Source organism: Sinocyclocheilus anshuiensis, unplaced genomic scaffold (genome assembly GCF_001515605.1).
Source record: "Sinocyclocheilus anshuiensis isolate Anshui unplaced genomic scaffold, SAMN03320099.WGS_v1.1 scaffold424, whole genome shotgun sequence".
NCBI classification, from domain to species: Eukaryota; Metazoa; Chordata; class Actinopteri; order Cypriniformes; family Cyprinidae; genus Sinocyclocheilus; species Sinocyclocheilus anshuiensis.
This window is the reverse complement of record NW_015554083.1, coordinates 13,612-30,547: the sequence shown is the minus strand read 5'-3', so window position 1 is coordinate 30,547 and position 16,936 is coordinate 13,612. Positions and strand designations below refer to the sequence as shown.

Sequence of the window (16,936 nt, the reverse complement as noted above, 5' to 3'; positions counted from 1 at the left end):
TGAGGGAAACATAGAAAATGTGCCGTGATGGGGGTACGGCAGGACAGGTTTGAGAAGCACTGGGGCAAGTGCATCTATATAGCAACTCCAACCAAAATATAGCTACAGGCAGCAATTACTGGGTTATAGTGAAGTGAAGGTTATCTTATCTGTTTAATTACTTTTAATATGAGTAACTTCCTCAACACTGCATGTATGTGTATGAATGTTAAGGCATTTATTTTTAAAAGTATCAAAACCAACTCATGACCTTCATCAGGTATATTCAAAATCTTCAAAATTTTTCTTTTGACCTTTTTTTGTTGGTCTTTGTCTCCTGTGCACCTATCTATTGCTTTCAGGTTTGTGAGGATTGATTGTTAATTGAAGACATTTATTTCTGAAAGTGATCAGCATTTGAGATTTTGTAACCAGTATAACTATTTAATTCAAGATTATTTTTAAATTTCAATGTAATATTCATCTGTCACAACTGTATTACAATATAATTTCAGAGAATCAGTCTCACCTTCATGACAACTCAGGGGCTCATGAAAGGACACGACAATGGACACGTCAATGATATAAGTACGTAGTTTAACTGAGCTGACTTTTTTTTTTTATGTAACATTTATTAGTTAAAGTTTTTAATATGTCATTAATTTTAAAGGGATAGTTCACCCAAATATGAAAATGACCCCATGCTTTACTCACCCTCAAGCCATTCTAGGTGTAACGTTAAATGACTTTCTTCTTTCAGACGAATAAAATCAAAGTTTTATTTAAAAACATCCTGGCTCTTCCAAGCTTTATATTTTGTCAGTTGGCATTGCTTATACCCACTTCTAAATCCCCTCTGATGTAGTATCCTGCTTTAGCCAACTCATGACAATACAACACATGAGTAGCTAATCCAATCGCATGTGAATAAATGCAAATATTTCCTAAAAAAAAAAAAGTAAAGACAGTGATGCAGTCAGGACCAGACGTAAACACTCTCATGCACTGTTTGTTTCATTCATACTCGAAGCCGGAGGGCGCTCTTGCGCAGGAAGTCCAAAATGGCCTCATAGAAGTAATAACTAACTGGGATATGGCAGTAACAAGCAGTCATTATTATGGAATTATAGAAGATGAAGAAGAATAACTTATGACATGCCAGGAAATAAAGGCATCCAGGTATTGCTGTAGCCAAAGCAACCTCTGCTGTAGCTAAGCTGAATAAAAAGAAACGTTTTGACTGATGAAAAGTAAGACAATATACACATGACTGTGACAATATATGGTTTATGTGTGTTTTTCAAGTCATCTCCAGATGATAAAAAAAGCATCTGAATAATACAGTGCTAACTGACCCTTCGCTGGGAGTTTGACTGACAGCAGGCCCGGCTCCAGATATGAGATAGAGGGTGGGCCAAGTGATATTTCGGGGATGGGGGTGGGGGTGGGGAGGACCTCTCGTACGAAAGTATCATTTTCTGAGGAAGCAACACTGAACACTCAACATGGAAAACAAAAGCATGCATAACAAGAACGGAGTTACATTAACACTAGGCTTGCTGTGGAAGTCGGTGTTACACTGTGTTTGGTCATACACTAATTACATTATTTGACCACTACGGCACCACCCCCACTGTCGTTTTGCATGTTTATTGAAAGAAAAATCATTTAGTTCAGTTGGAAACATATGATACAATTCTAAACTGAAAGTATCTGCTCTACACCAGGGTTGCCAGGTCTGTGTGACAAAACTAGTCCAAGATCCAGTCAAAAGCAGTCCAAAGTAGTGCATATCACAAATATCAAAACTCATAAATGTCATTTCCATACCTAAAATACATATTTTACAGTCACTGTTATGCACATTGATTATAAACATAGCTCAAAGGCTTCCTACCAGTGGCTTTAACAAAACTTAAAATCCAACATAGTTTTATCATGGGTAGAATGCAAAATATTTCAATACAAGTATTTCAGTGAAGTTTAGTTTATGCAGTATTTCAAACCTTTAACCCACAGCGGAAAATCAACCCAGTTTAAAAGTAACTCAATTCTATGGGAAAAAACACAGACTTGACAACCCTGCATCCACCACGAGCTGCAGGAGTGAGATTTGACTGATCTCGGGTCGAGAGTAAGGAGAAATGACTGACAGATCATGCTGGAGGATTTGCTGCTCAACAGATCCTGAGCTCACTGACAAATATCTTGTAAAATGTGCTCCCTTTACACAGAGTACGCGTGATCGCGCAATTGAAAGTGAACAGCGCGAGCGCTCATCAAAAGCGATTCCAATGCTGTGCATATTGATAGCGGCTCCCTGATGTGCAAAAATTATATACAATATTAGAATGTTTGCGGGTGCAGGTGGGAGTGGAACACGCTGCAGGAGTGGGCAGTAAGAAAACATAAAAGAAGAATATATGCAGCTCAAATGAATATCGCACCAATTTTGTGATTGGCTGTTATGTAGTGTGGGGCCAGGGTGGGCCAAGCTGCTGATTGGGTGGGCCAGGCCCCCCTTGTCTGTCATTTTTTGGTGAACTATCCCTATAATTGGCATATTAAACAATTAAAAATCATGTAATTATTTTAATGTAATTGTTATTATTGTTATTATTATTATTATTATTATTATTATTACTTGCTGTTTAAATGCTTTATTTAATACTTGAAATTTCAATCTGGTTCAAAGGATCAAATTCATCTGATATCAGGATTGTTCTGCTGGGTAAAACCGGATCAGGAAAGAGTTCAACAGGAAACACTATACTGGGCAGAGGGTGTTTTACGGTGATTCATTCACTAGAGTCATGTACTAAAACCTGTGAGAAAAGAGAAGTACTGATTGGTGACCGGAGGATCTCAGTCATCGACACTCCAGGCCTGTTTGATACCACAATGTCCGAACAGTAAGTGGAGCATGAAATAGAGAAGTGTGTGGAGAAGTCTCTTCCTGGTCCTCATGTGTTTCTGCTGGTCATCAGACTGGACGTGAGATTCACAGAAGAAGAGAAAAACACAGTGAAATGGATTCAGAAGAACTTTGGAGAAGGAGCTGCACGTTACACCATCATTCTGTTCACTCACGCTGATCATCTGAGGGGGAAACCATTAGATGAGAATATCAGACTCTGATGCTGTCAAAGCTCTAGTTAATGAGTGTGATGGCAGATTCAATCATTCAACAATAATGACACGCAGAACCGCTCACAGGTCACTGAACTGCTGGAGAAGATTGAGAAAATGAAGGAGAATGGAATAGGGTACTACACTAATAAGATGTACGAAGAAGCTCAGTGGAGATTAAACAGAGAACAGTTCTGTAAGTGTGTGTGTGTGTCTTTGAAACATATTATCACCATTATATAAACAGCGGTGGGTGTCACTGTCTGGTTCATTCCATATTGCATATCATTAAGCTAATTTTGTACTTTTTTTTTATTGTGGTTTGTTTGTTTGTTTATTGCCTGCATTGTAAACAATCTGATTATTTTAAATTCGGATTGTGCTGCTGGGTAAAACTGGATCAGGAAAGACCAGTGCTGTAGAAACCATTGTGGGCCGACAGAGTTTTACTAAAACCTGTGAAATACATAAAGCTTGTGTTGATGGAAAGAACATGAAAATAATCGACACTCCAGGACTGATTGATGCACCAGAAGAGAAAATGAAAGATGAATTAGAGAAGTGTGTCCACATGTCTTCTCCTGGTCCTCATGTGTTTCTGCTGGTCATCAGACTGGATAAGAGATTCAAAGATGAGGAGAAAAACACAGTGAAATGGATTCAGAAGAACTTTGGTGAAGAAGCTGTACATCACACCATCATTCTGTTCACTCACGCTGATCATCTGAAGAGAAAACCATTAGATGAGTATATCAGAGGCAATCCAGATCTACAGGTAGTTACTGAAGAGTTTGGTGGCAGATTTCACTCGTTCAACAATAAGAACATGGAGAATCACTCTCAGGTCACTGAACTGCTGGAGAAGATTAATGAAATGGTCGAGAAGAATGGATTACTGCACTACACCATTGAAATGTACCAGAAAGCTCAGAGAAATAAGCAGTTCTGTAAGTGTGTTTGTCTTTTTGTGTCTATAATAATTCATTTTCAATGTAATAATACCATCATGATGTATCAGGAATGCAAAAATAAAATCTATCCAGGTTGCAAGCAGTTCTGTAAGTGTGTTTGTCTTTTTGTGTCTATAATAATTAATTTTCAATGTAATAATACCATCATGATGTATCAGGAATGCAAAAATAAAATCTATCCAGGTTGCTGTCTATGTTTACATGGACATCAGTAATCTAATTATTTACCTTATTCTGAATAAGACAATATTATGATTAAGGTGTTTACATGAGCTGCTTTTAGAATATTCCTTTCATGTTCCCATTTTACATGTTATAGTACATAGATGGATTAATGGCTCACGTCATTACGTCACCACGCAACGCCATCCGACGTCCAACCCAGAATTTCACGTATCAACATACAGTTCATCTTCGTTATGGTGCCACATAGTTTTGGGTGTTAAGTTTTTTTTAAAGATTTATTTTTGCCATTTTTACTTTTATTTGAAATTGTATTATTTTGAAATTTATTACATAAAGTGTGAGAGAGAGGGGTGGGATCGGGAAACGTCCACACACTGCCCACAAGGTGTTTAATTTAAAATTTTACAAAAGCTTCAAGTGCAGTTCATTATTTGTCATGCTATACGTGCAAACAGACGATGGCGTTGTTAAAGCCATGCTCTTTTATTTGCCGTCAAACGGTTGAGCATCAAGACGTTTACATGGACAACAATAGTCAGATTTTAATACGATTAAGACAATACTCTGATTAAGAATCTAGCATGTAAACAGAGATTTTTGATTACCTTACTCTAGCTACAGTCATAATCGAAGTAAACACAAATCGAATTAAGACATGTGGAGTACATTACTGAAATGCAGTATACACATGTAAACACCATAATCACATTATTACCGTCGTGTAGGACTTTTCACTGCATTTTGCGACAGGACACACACACGACAGTGTTCAACCGTTTGACGGCAAATAAAAGAGCATGACTTTAACAATGCTGTCGTCTGTTTGCACGTATAGCATGACAAGTAATTAACTGCACTTGAAGCTTTCAGTAAATTAAAAATTAAACACCCAAAGCTGTATATGGCACCACAACGAAGAAGAACATGTCCAAAAGTAGAAGGAAGGAAAATTTAACTTTCATTGTTTTAATGTATGTTGCTTTACTCCTTAAATTAAAAAAAAGATTACTGATGTCCATGTAAATGTAATCATTGTTGTCCATGTAAACATCTTTGTATCAGTCCTGCATTACTGCATGTTTCAGATCATTTTAAATTGACATCATTAAATCTATTTTGACTATTTGTTTGCTGTGATTTAGTTAATTTTTAATTTCTGGATTGTAATCATTCTGTTTTAACATTCTGAATGGCAGGGTCCGAGAAACCAAGAATTGTGCTTCTGGGAAGGACTAGATCAGGAAAGAGTGCTGCAGGAAATGCCATCATGGGTCAAGAGAATTTTAAGAGGAGAAATTCAGCTGATTTTTCTACTAAAACCTGCAAACTACATACGACACATGTGGCTAGAAAAAGCATAACAATAATCGACACTCCAGGACTGATTGATGCACCAGCAGATACAATGAAAGATGAAATAGTGAAGTCTGTCCACATATCTGCTCCTGGTCCTCATGTGTTTCTGCTGGTCATCAGACTGGATAAGAGATTCACAGAAGAAGAGAACAACTCAAAGACATGGATTCAGGAGAACTTTGGTGAAGAAGCTGTACATCACACCATCATTCTGTTCACTCACGCTGATCATCTGAAGGGAAAACCATTAGATGAGTATATCAGAGGCAATCCAGATCTACAGGTAGTTACTGGAGAGTTTGGTGGCAGATTTCACTCATTCAACAATAAGAACATGGAGAATCACTCTCAGGTCACTGAACTGCTGGAGAAGATTAAGAGGATCAGAGAAGGTCAGAGCTCTTTCTTAAATAGTACAGTTATTTTTACATGCTGTTTAATCCCAGCCAGCAAACCCGTGTGGGGCTCAGATGTGTTGCACCTAGGCTATTTAATTGGAGGCTAGCCGGTTTTGTCTTCAGTGCTTAGCCGATGAGGGCAGTGGGGCAGCCAGTCCATCCCCTGTATACGGCCCTGTTGAGAATTATACAGTGCTTCCTGATAACTGTGTGTCTGAATTACTCAAGAGTTAAATCCAAATTCAGAATATCCTATCTGTAGTTTCTTAGAGTAGGGCTATTGCAGTGAAAAAAAAAATCTCCCTGAGTTGATTTTGAGTGTCTTTTTTTTGTTGTTGCTATAGGCCTATAAATAAGCTCTTTGGGCTATTATTATATGTATATTAGTTAGTTCTGATTCTCTAATCTGACTGGAAAAGAGGCTTTCCAAAAGTGCAGCTATTTCACCAGTATCAGCAGTGTTCTAGACCTGCTGTTAGTCAGTGAAGTTACACAGTTGTGCCAGCACGTGGCGGCAAGGGTCTGTCTTTATGAGCAAGTCAAATAATACATTTATTTATACATGAATAAATGGTGTTGAAATTAATTCAACTTTGAGCACCACTTTATTAGGCTCAATAGACAATCAATATGACATCTTGAGTCATGCTGAAGCTGATGTTTCCCTTCAAAGAGCTCAATGGAATTGATTCAGTGCACTGACCAGTGTTGATGTCAATGTTGAAAGGATACTGTGACAAAGATATTGCTTTCATATTAGGACAATTGATTGCAAAATGTTTTTTTTTTATGAATATGACTTGACCTGAAAAAAAAAAATGCAGAAAATTACACACATTCACTTGATCTCTCTCTCTCTTTCTGTCTGTTTAGTTAAACACAAGCATTAAGTGTAAAACAAGGGCATAGCCTCATAAAAAATGTGAACATCATGGTTATGGCAGTTGCTTGTCAGTATCGCAGTATTATGGTTATTGCAACAGCCTTATCTCAGGGTTAGTAGTGTGAAATTCAGATCTATAAATGACAACAAAACACTTTTGATAAGTGATTAGATCTGTAAATGAGGCCACTTTAAAATTATGACATTTCTATTACCATCCATAAACAACCAAGATAACCTTTTACTTTTTCCCCCAACCAATAATATGTTTTCTAAACACACTGTAACAAAGGACACAAACAAACAAAAAAGCAGATAAAATAACAAGAACCCAACTAAAGTACATGTTATTCACCACAGTGGTGGACTATCTTATTTTCAACAAAACATCAACATATAAACCTGTTCATTTTAAATAGGGTCATCATGTGCATGTTAATTTCCAGTTTAATATTTCACAAATAATTAATGCAATTAATGCAGCATTCTTCTTATTTGTTTCCTGGCATCCTTTGGCTAGCGTTTCAATAGACTATATGAACATGCCATCAAGCACAATAAGATGCTAAAGCAGGGGTTCTCAAAGTCTACATTCAAAGGTCCAAATCTGAATTTTCATCAGTGTCAAAGGTCATACCGGAACAAATGGTTATTAAAATACTTGTTTTTAATAAACATACATAACATGCACAACAAATAAACACTATTTTTTTGAAAAATAAATAAATAAAGTGCCCTTTGCATTCAAAATACATTCATAACAAGTGCAGAAGTGGCAAAACAATTAATTTAAATGTCAACAATAGAGGTCGACCGATAAGGGTTTTTCTCTGCCCGATGCCGATATTTAGAAATCCTAGCCTTATCACCAAATGACTACAGCCCCATTGACTCCCTCTGCAAATGCATTGATGAAATAAACAGTTGGATGTGCCAGAACTTTCTTCAGTTAAACAAGGAAAAAAATGAAGTCATTGCATTTGGAGACAAAGATGAAGTTCTCAAGGTGAATGCACACCTTGACTCTAGGGGTCAAACAACTAAAAATCAAGTCAGGTGTTTTGTTTCCAGTCAAGACTTGGAGAAACTTGTTCATGCCTTTATCACCAGCAGGGTGGACTATTGTAATGGTCTCCTCACCGGCCTTCACAAGAAGACCATTAGACAGCTGCAGCTCATCCAGAACGCTGCTGCCAGAATTCTGACTAGAACCAGAAAATCTGAGCATATTACACCAGTCCTCAGGTCCTTACACTGGCTTCCAGTTATATTCAGGATTGATTTTAAAGTACTTTTACTCGTTTATAAATCACTCAATGGCCTAGGACCTAAATACATAGCAGATATGTTCACTGAATATAAACCTAACAGACCACTCAGATCATTAGGATAGAGTCAGTTAGAAATACCAAGGGTTCACACAAAACAAAGGGAGTCCGCTTTTAGCTATTTTGCCGCCCGCAGTTGGAATCAGCTTCCAGAAGAGATCAGATGTGCTAAAACATTAGTCACATTTAAATCTAGACTCAAAACTCATCTGTTTAGCTGTGCATTTATTGAATGAACAATGTGCGACGTCCGAACTGGTTGCACTGTATTCTATGTATAATAATTTTCTATTCTTAACTGTTTTAAATTCATTTTAAATAAATGTTTAAATAATTTTCAAAGTTTTTAAATTCCTTGTTTTGTTGTGATTATATTTTTATGATTATTTTACTTCCTTTTATGTAAAGCACTTTGAATTACCATTGTGTATGAAATGTGCTATATAAATAAACTTGCCTTGTCTTCTCCCCTACGGCTATCCAGCGATCAGAAAGAGCAAATTTCCTTGGTGTTGTTACAAATGCCGTGCTGCATATGCAGCTCGTGCAGGGCACCCGCTTGCCTGGGCCGCGTCCACGCTGAGGCTGTGCTCACTGAGACAGATTACTCTCACTGCAAGAGCATGAGTCTCGCCCTGCTTCACTTGCGGATCGTCTACTTCAAAGAAGGCGGCCCCACCATTGCCTCTGTCCTGTTTCTCCCCTGCCAGCTGCGCTAAGAGAAAGAAACAGTAGAGTCACGTGGCTGAGCAACTGGGCTCGAGTGATCTCATGTGGGCACAGGTCCCGCGTAGTCTTGGTTTCCTGTAGGGGTGACCCAGAATAGTTGAAGATTCGTTGCTTCGATAGGAGGAGCCTGATTCGACTACCAATCTCACAGTCGAATCTTCACAGAAGTGTTATGAAACGAGGATCATGCCATTTTGGTTATATGGGGGTGCTCAATGTCTAATTTCACATAGAACTACCAGTTTTGTCTCAATAAGTTAATATTACAGCCTATTATAATAATGCTGTAAATAAAAATGTGAAAAGAAAGAAGTTTTTAATAAATATTTTTAACGTCCGTGAATTAATCCAACCACCCCTTTGACAGATTTAAGTTTCACTTTCCATGATATGTGACAAACAGAGGAGCAGCTTCTGCCAGCCAACGTTGTCCTAACCAGACGCGACGCAACAGGATTCCAGTGACAAGCAATTTGGCTGTCCATACCTAACCGTAACTTGATGCAAGAGAATCACTCCAATATCACAGCCATTGCAAAGCGAGAAGCGCACTGCACTCCAACTGAAATGGACAAGTTTATAATTTAATTCATAAATATTAAACCTTTTTAACATTGTTAAAACTACATGAGTGACTACTGAGTGACTGATCATATCTTTGTAGTGGAAAACACTTCTTGGTTCGCATTGAGTTCACAGTTTATGTAAATGTTTGCTTTAATTTATTTTCAAGATCTGAGGTAAACTATCTATTGTTGCTTTTTTGTATGGCTATAAATGTCACGCAATATAAAATCAAACTCACATTAAACACTTTTAACATTGAATAAAGCACATACAAAAGAGATTATAATTGTCATAGTTTGCATGTTGTTCCAGCCGCGACATCACAGAAATAGAAACCATTTCTAAAATAGAAACTTTGCGTGTTGCCGTTGTGGCTGCGTAGGACAAAAACTCAGATTAACATGGAAAAGACACCTTTTATCGCATGTCGCATGTTGTTTCTATGTATAGTGTGTGGAAGAAATAAACACACACACACACACACATGATTCGACTATCAGTCTACTATATGCAATACTTGATGAATCTTATTCGACTATGTAAATCCTTAGTCGGGGACACTCCTTTTCCTGAGATGCAAAAATGAGCATTGCGTAACCTGCCGTGCTATAAGGCTGCATGCGGGTAGATGACTGTCGCTATCAGTCGAAAGATTCTGATGAAATGATGCTCAGAGTCGACTTGTATAGCAGTCGGCTCCATCCCTTTTGGCAGGTTGAAATGCCATTTGTTCGTGCAGCTACACGAACATGAACAAATAAGGCTTCAGTATTCAGAGTAAACAGGAGTTTCCCCATAGAGTCAATGAGGCAAACCCTCATTCCCGTAACTCAGGGAACCAAGGTTATGTTAGTAACTGGAGCATTAATTCGGTACTGGCATGCTGTCTTTGCCAGTAGTGCAGTAAGTTCTCTTTCATGCTTCATCGAACAAAAACACACAAAATCATTTCAAAATACACTTTTTTTTTGATGAGTGACCTCATAAACAGTCCTAAACGAGTTAGAAAATCTTAAATGACTGTAAAGAGTTGGGAGAAAACCAGATGTGTGTAAGATCTGCAGAGTCATTTAATCATCCTCTGCTGAGATCATGAGAGATGCTCAGTCATCTCTCAATTAATTAACTTAATTATCTAATTAACTGCAATGCTGCTTCAGTCTTATTCTTAGCACTCTGTAGTGTGCATACTGAGCAGTGTTCATTTTAGTAACTCATCTGGGCTGGCCCATGCGGGGCCCTCAAGGAAACTGAGGACAAATCTGGCTGGGCCCCAGTTAGATTTCCTAGGTGCCACCCATCTGGGAATGATCTGTTTAATTACAGATTATTTAATTTTGTTTTTTTTTATTACTTATCTGATTCACAGTATCAACTTCATCTGAACTCAGAATTGTTCTTCTGGGTAAAACTGGATCAGGAAAGAGTTCAACGGGAAACACCATCCTGGATCTGCAGTACTTTGAGACGGGAGATTCACAAGAGTCATTTACTGAAACTTGTGAGAAAGGAAAAGTGAGGATTGATGAAAGGAGGATCTCAGTCATTGACACTCCAGGCCTGTTTGATACGACACTGTCGCACAAGAAAATGACGAATGAAATAAAGAGATGTGTGGAGATGTCTGCTCCTGGTCCTCATGTGTTTCTGCTGGTCATTAGAGCGGGGAGATTCACAGAAGAAGAGAAAAACACAGTGAAATGGATTCAGAAGAACTTTGGAGAAGAAGCTGCACGTTACACCATCATTCTGTTCACTCACGCTGATCATCTGAGGGGGAAACCATTACAGGAGTATCTTAGTGAAAACGATGATCTCCAGGGTCTTGTTTTTCAATGTAATGGCATATATCACTCATTCAATAATGAAGACATTGAGAATCGCTCCCAGGTCACTGAACTGCTGGAGAAGATTGAGATGATGGTGAGAGAAAACAAAGGACAGCAATACAGCAGTAAGATGTACCAGGAAGCTCAGAGAAAGAAACCTTTCTGTAAGTGTATCTTTCTATTATTTTGAAACATAATACAACCGTGAGCTACATGTATCAAGTCAGCTACACTCCAAATGCCAGAGCTCTTTCTTAAATAGTACAGTTATTTTTACATGCTGGTTAAATGCTCTGTTTAATCACAGATATTTTAATCTGATTTACAGCATCAACATCTGAACTCAGGATTGTTCTGCTGGGCAAAGCTGGATCAGGAAAGAGTTCAACAGGAAACACCATCTTGAATTTACAGCATTTTAAGAAGTCTGTTTCACAAGATTTAGTTACTAAAACCTGTGAACATCAAGAAGTAGGAACAGATGAAAAGATGATCTCAGTCATCGACACTCCAGGCCTGTCTGATACCACAATGTCCGAACAGGAAGTGAAGCATGAAATAAAGAAGTGTGTGGAGAAGTCTCTTCCTGGTCCTCATGTGTTTCTGCTGGTCATCAGACTAGACATGAAATTCACAGAAGAAGATAAAAACACAGTGAAATGGATTCAGAAGAACTTTAGAGAAGGAGCTGCACGTTACACCATCATTCTGTTCACTCACGCTGATCATCTGAGGGGGAAACCATTACAGGAGTATATCAGAGAAAGTAATGATCTCCAGGCTCTAGTTAATGAGTGTGATGGCAGATTTCACTCATTCAACAATAATGACACGCAGAACCGCTCACAGGTCACTGAACTGCTGGAGAAGATTGAGAGGATGTTAGAGATAAATGGAGGACAGATTGATAAGCGTATGTCCTTGTCTTTAAAACAAATGATCACAGTTTCATATTGTATAATGCAATTAAATATTTAAATTTTACTTGTTTAATATAGTTAATTTACTTATTTTGTAATATCTGTGGGCAGTAGTATAAACATAGACGCTATGTTAAGAACGTCTTAAAGTGTTAATTCACCCAAAAATGAAAATTAGCCTGTATTGTACTCACCCTCAAGCCATCCTAGGTGTATATGACTCTTCTTTCAGATGAATCCAATCGGAGTTATTTGAAAAAATGGTCCTGGCTATTCCAAGCACTATTCCAATCATTGAAGTCGGTGTGTGTTTATGTTCAACAGGCCAAGAGACGTTAAATAAAGTGTGCGCATCCATAATAAAACGTGCCTCACACGGCTCCGGTGGCTGAATAAAGGCCTCATGTAGCGAATCCATGCGTTTTTGTAAGAAAAATATCCCTATTTCAAACGTAATAAACATTTTTCTCTGCTTAGAAGAGCCAGGACAATTTTTTAAATAACTCCGATTGGATTCGTCTAAAAAAGAAAGACATATACATCTAGGATGGCTTGAAGGTGAGTAAATCATGGGGCAATTTTCATTTTTGGGTGAACTATCCCTTTAAGAACTAGCCTGGGGTGCGTTTCCCAAAAGCATTGTTAGCTAACTATGGTCGCAAGTTCTATTGAACTCTATTGGTAACAACGGAACTTGCGACCATAGTTGCTTTTGGGAAATGCAACCCTGACCAAGTTGCAGTTAGTCAATGGCTACGTTTTATTTTTCAGATTCAATTTAGATGAATCTACTTTTTAATGTAACTGACATGAAAAATATTAGGACCAGTCGTAAAGAAAAAAAAGAAGATACAACTTGCCACTGGATTGTAATCGCCACTGTATTTGAATTTCGGATTGACAGGGTCTAGAAATCCTCGGATTGTGCTGCTGGGTAAAACTGGATCAGGAAAAACCAGTGCTGTAGAAACCATTGTTGGCCGAGAGAGTTTTACTAAAACCTGTGAAATACATAAAGCTTGTGTTGATGGAAAGAACATGAAAATGATCGACACTCCAGGACTAATTGATGCACCAGAAGAGAAGATGAAAGATGAATTAGAGAAGTGTGTCCACATGTCTGCTCCTGGTCCTCATGTGTTTCTGCTGGTCATCAGACTGGATAAGAGATTCAAAGATGAGGAGAAGGAAATTGTGAAATGGGTCCAGAACAACATTGGTATAGATGCTCTACGTTACAGCATCATTCTGTTCACTCATGCTGATCATCTGAGGGGGAAACCATTAGATGATTGTATCAGAGAAAGGGTGTATAAGACAAAGTCACTGGTTAACAGTAATGGCAGATATCAAGCATTCAACATCGAGGCACTCAGAGACCCTAACCATAATCAGGTCAAAGAGCTGCTGGAGAAGATTGAAAACATAGCAGAGGAAAATGAATGGGGGTACTACACAAATGAATGGTCTCCAAAAATGATCAAACGTAAGCGTTGGCTTTATTATATTGCAGCAGGCACAGTTGGATCAACAGGAGTAGCAGCTGTAGCAGCAGGAATCACTCTCATTGTAGTAACAGATTTAGTCTTTCCACCAGCACTAATAATTACACTAGGAGGTCTTGTTTTAGCTGGAGGAATAGCGGTTTATAAAAAAGAAAAAATAGAACAGTTTTGCAAATCTTTGCGTGAAAAGTTTGAATTAATTTTACAGTTGATTTGAACAGATGGCACATTTTACATACAGGATTAAAAATGTAATTTTCATGAGTGGCTAAAATAAGCAGAGGCCTTGATGTTTAATTGTTTTTCAGCACAATCTTTTTAAAATAAAAAGTCAGAAGTGTCAGGTTAATTGTTCCTGTAATTTAATTTGAAATAAAGGTAAATATAATTTTTGATCTGATTTCTGCTTATGATAACAGTACTCCTTACATATGTACTGCATATAACCTTTTAAGTATTTTCAGTTTAATGCTAATAGTTCAAATGTTGCTGCACTATTTTTTATAATGGTTCTCTGTGATTAAATAGCTTTATATTGCTTGTATCCAAATCAACATGAAACATGATTTGTAGTATTCCACTAGCGCACGAAAGAAAGTTGTCTCATGGAATGCTCCTATAAAATATAAAAACCAACATGTGTGAACTTGTTTTTATTACTGTTTGAGGACCAAAAGACTGCACAAAGATGTTTTTCTTTATATATATATATATATACAGTATATATACACACTCAAAAAAATTGCTGTAAAAAAGGGCCACATTCTAACAGTAACATACTGTTTTTTCATTAAAACAGTAAAATCCCGTAGAAAACAATGCATTCTGGGTATAATTTGTGATTTTGAATGGAGCGAGGAGTGGATTTTTAAAAGTCGGAGCGTCATGGTTTTCACTCGCTCCAAGAGCGCTCCACCACCGCTCCATCACGAGTACAATTCATGCCAACGGCCCGTAATATAACTGCATATTTAGCAAGAATTCACATGTTAAACTTATTTAGCTTGATAGAGATGGATCACTCAAATCAAAAAGAATGTGAAGGCTATTATGAGGGCAATGGACATGAGCGGGAAGTTATATAGTTCTCAAGAAATTGGTTTGTTCCTTCTAGATACTGAATATTTTCAACTGAAAGCATGATTTAAACAAGTACTATAACACGCAATTGCTCTCTCAATAATGCATTCAAACAAATGTAATCTTACAGTGCTACTTCATCTGTATCCATAGGCGGAAATCCCAGGGGGGTCGGGGGGGACAGGGCCCCCCCCCCCATCTCAGGGTTGTCCCCCCTAAAAATATGATTAAAAACCAGTCTGTGTATTTAGTAAATAACAATGTTTTATACTTTAAATAATTGTGTAAGTAGTAAAACATCACAAACGGGACAAAAATGCGTTTTAAGTTTAGAAAATGAGAAAATTTTAAACTCTCTTACCTTGCCTCACAGTGCTTTGGTCCAAAAGCCTCTAAGTGCCGTCTGAAATTTTCTTCTAAAATGAGCATTTTTAATTAGATTCCTGTGTGTAGGTTCAGTAATTTCACTTGGCAATGGCAAAAAAATAAGTTATTTTCATTGCCATTAAAGTGAAATAACTGAAAATAAACATAGGGGCCTGATAAAAATGCTAATTTTAGAAGAAAATTTCAGACGGCACTTAGAGGCTTTTGAATCTGAACTCTTCATATTTCGTTTGTTTTTATTTGAATTGCCTCTAAGCTACTCTTGTTCATTACTGAGGCCATGTGATGAATGCTATAGTATGCTATACTGCTGTTTGAAGCGTCTGTCACTGCATACTGCATAATTTTTCAGTTGCTGTTTTTACGGTAAGTACACTAGTAATCCGTTTACAAGTTACAAGAGTTCTATGAGAAAGTGAGTTTTTACAAGTTGGAGTAATTACAGTAATTCCCACACGGCGTAAACGCATCTAAAGTCTACCCAAGCAAACAATTCACCTCCCGAGACTCTCTTCTGGTCCGAGTCGGTTTTTCACACTTTAAAACAAATCTATAATCATAATAATATAATAAAATAACATTTTAGATCACCAGCACTTTCAGACACACACAAACTCTAAATTTTCTCTCCTTCTCTTCCTTCTAAATTAAATAATTTGCTTTCTAAATACTCCAATATTCCTGTAAATCACACTCTGTCTTTAAAGATATTGGGGTACATAAATGATTTTAGACTGCATTTTGAGGAGGTTTAACTTTAAAAATCAGTTTGCATTTGCATAATTGAGTTTAAAATAGGACCGCCTGAATTAATCGGACCCTTTACTCCTGATAAATGTCATACTGAAGACAACGTTATTAGTGCGATAAAATAATTAATTACTAAAAATAAGGAGATTATAGAGGAGCGACAGATAGTGTGTATATTACATTTTACTAATAGAAGTCCCTATTTAGGCAGAAAAAAAATCATGATTCTTGTATAATTCAGTTATCCGATTTCTCTCAGAAAATGAACAGTACTTATAATAGTAAGGTTCATAATATCTGCCTGAACATTTATGGTGCAACAGGGAGGACTATAATTAATGAAGTAATAAAACTGAGTAGTGATCCTTTGAATAAAAATATATTACAATGGTTAAAAGAAATGATTAACAAAAACACCACACTTTTCACAGATGAACAAAAAAGATATCTTATATTTCAACCGAAGTTAAGAAAAAAAATGAAAAGTCAACAATTCCTCTCTTCTCTGAAAAAAAAAAAAATACAATAATAAACAAAATGTTCCAAATATGAAACCCTCTAAATTACCTATCCAAAATAAAGAAACAAAGCAATATAAAAATAAACAAACGTTCTAAATACTAAACCCTCTAAATTACCTATCCAAAATAAAGAAACCGAAAATGCAATTCTCTAACCTAACTACCTAATCCAAAAACAGAGATCCAAACGTTACAAAAACAAAAGATGGCGTCTGACTCCTTGCTTTCCCAAAAACTATTTACAATATTCACAATAAATATTTACAAAGAAACATCAAGTTCAGAGGGATAATCCAAAATCCAAATTGCACAACAGGCAAGGGTCGGGTGAGCCAGAGTACCGTTACAAAGCAACAAATATCCAAACAATATCTCTCTAAGCATACAAATGGGTTAAATCAGCACAAACAAACAGCAT

The 16,936-nt window shown here is 37.1% G+C and overlaps 1 protein-coding gene across 1 annotated transcript; it reads left to right on the top strand.

Annotated features, from left to right (window-relative positions):
* The first annotated feature begins 502 nt into the window (after positions 1–502).
* LOC107669121 (GTPase IMAP family member 8-like) lies at positions 503–14,000 on the top strand. Its single transcript, XM_016461243.1, is given in 9 exon segments — positions 503–567; positions 2,675–3,110; positions 3,112–3,155; positions 3,158–3,301; positions 3,483–4,055; positions 5,462–5,690; positions 11,137–11,519; positions 11,684–12,310; positions 13,180–14,000. Coding segments are annotated over 9 exon segments (3,309 nt in total). The 5' UTR covers positions 503–512; the 3' UTR covers positions 13,998–14,000.
* The last annotated feature ends 2,936 nt before the right edge of the window (positions 14,001–16,936 follow it).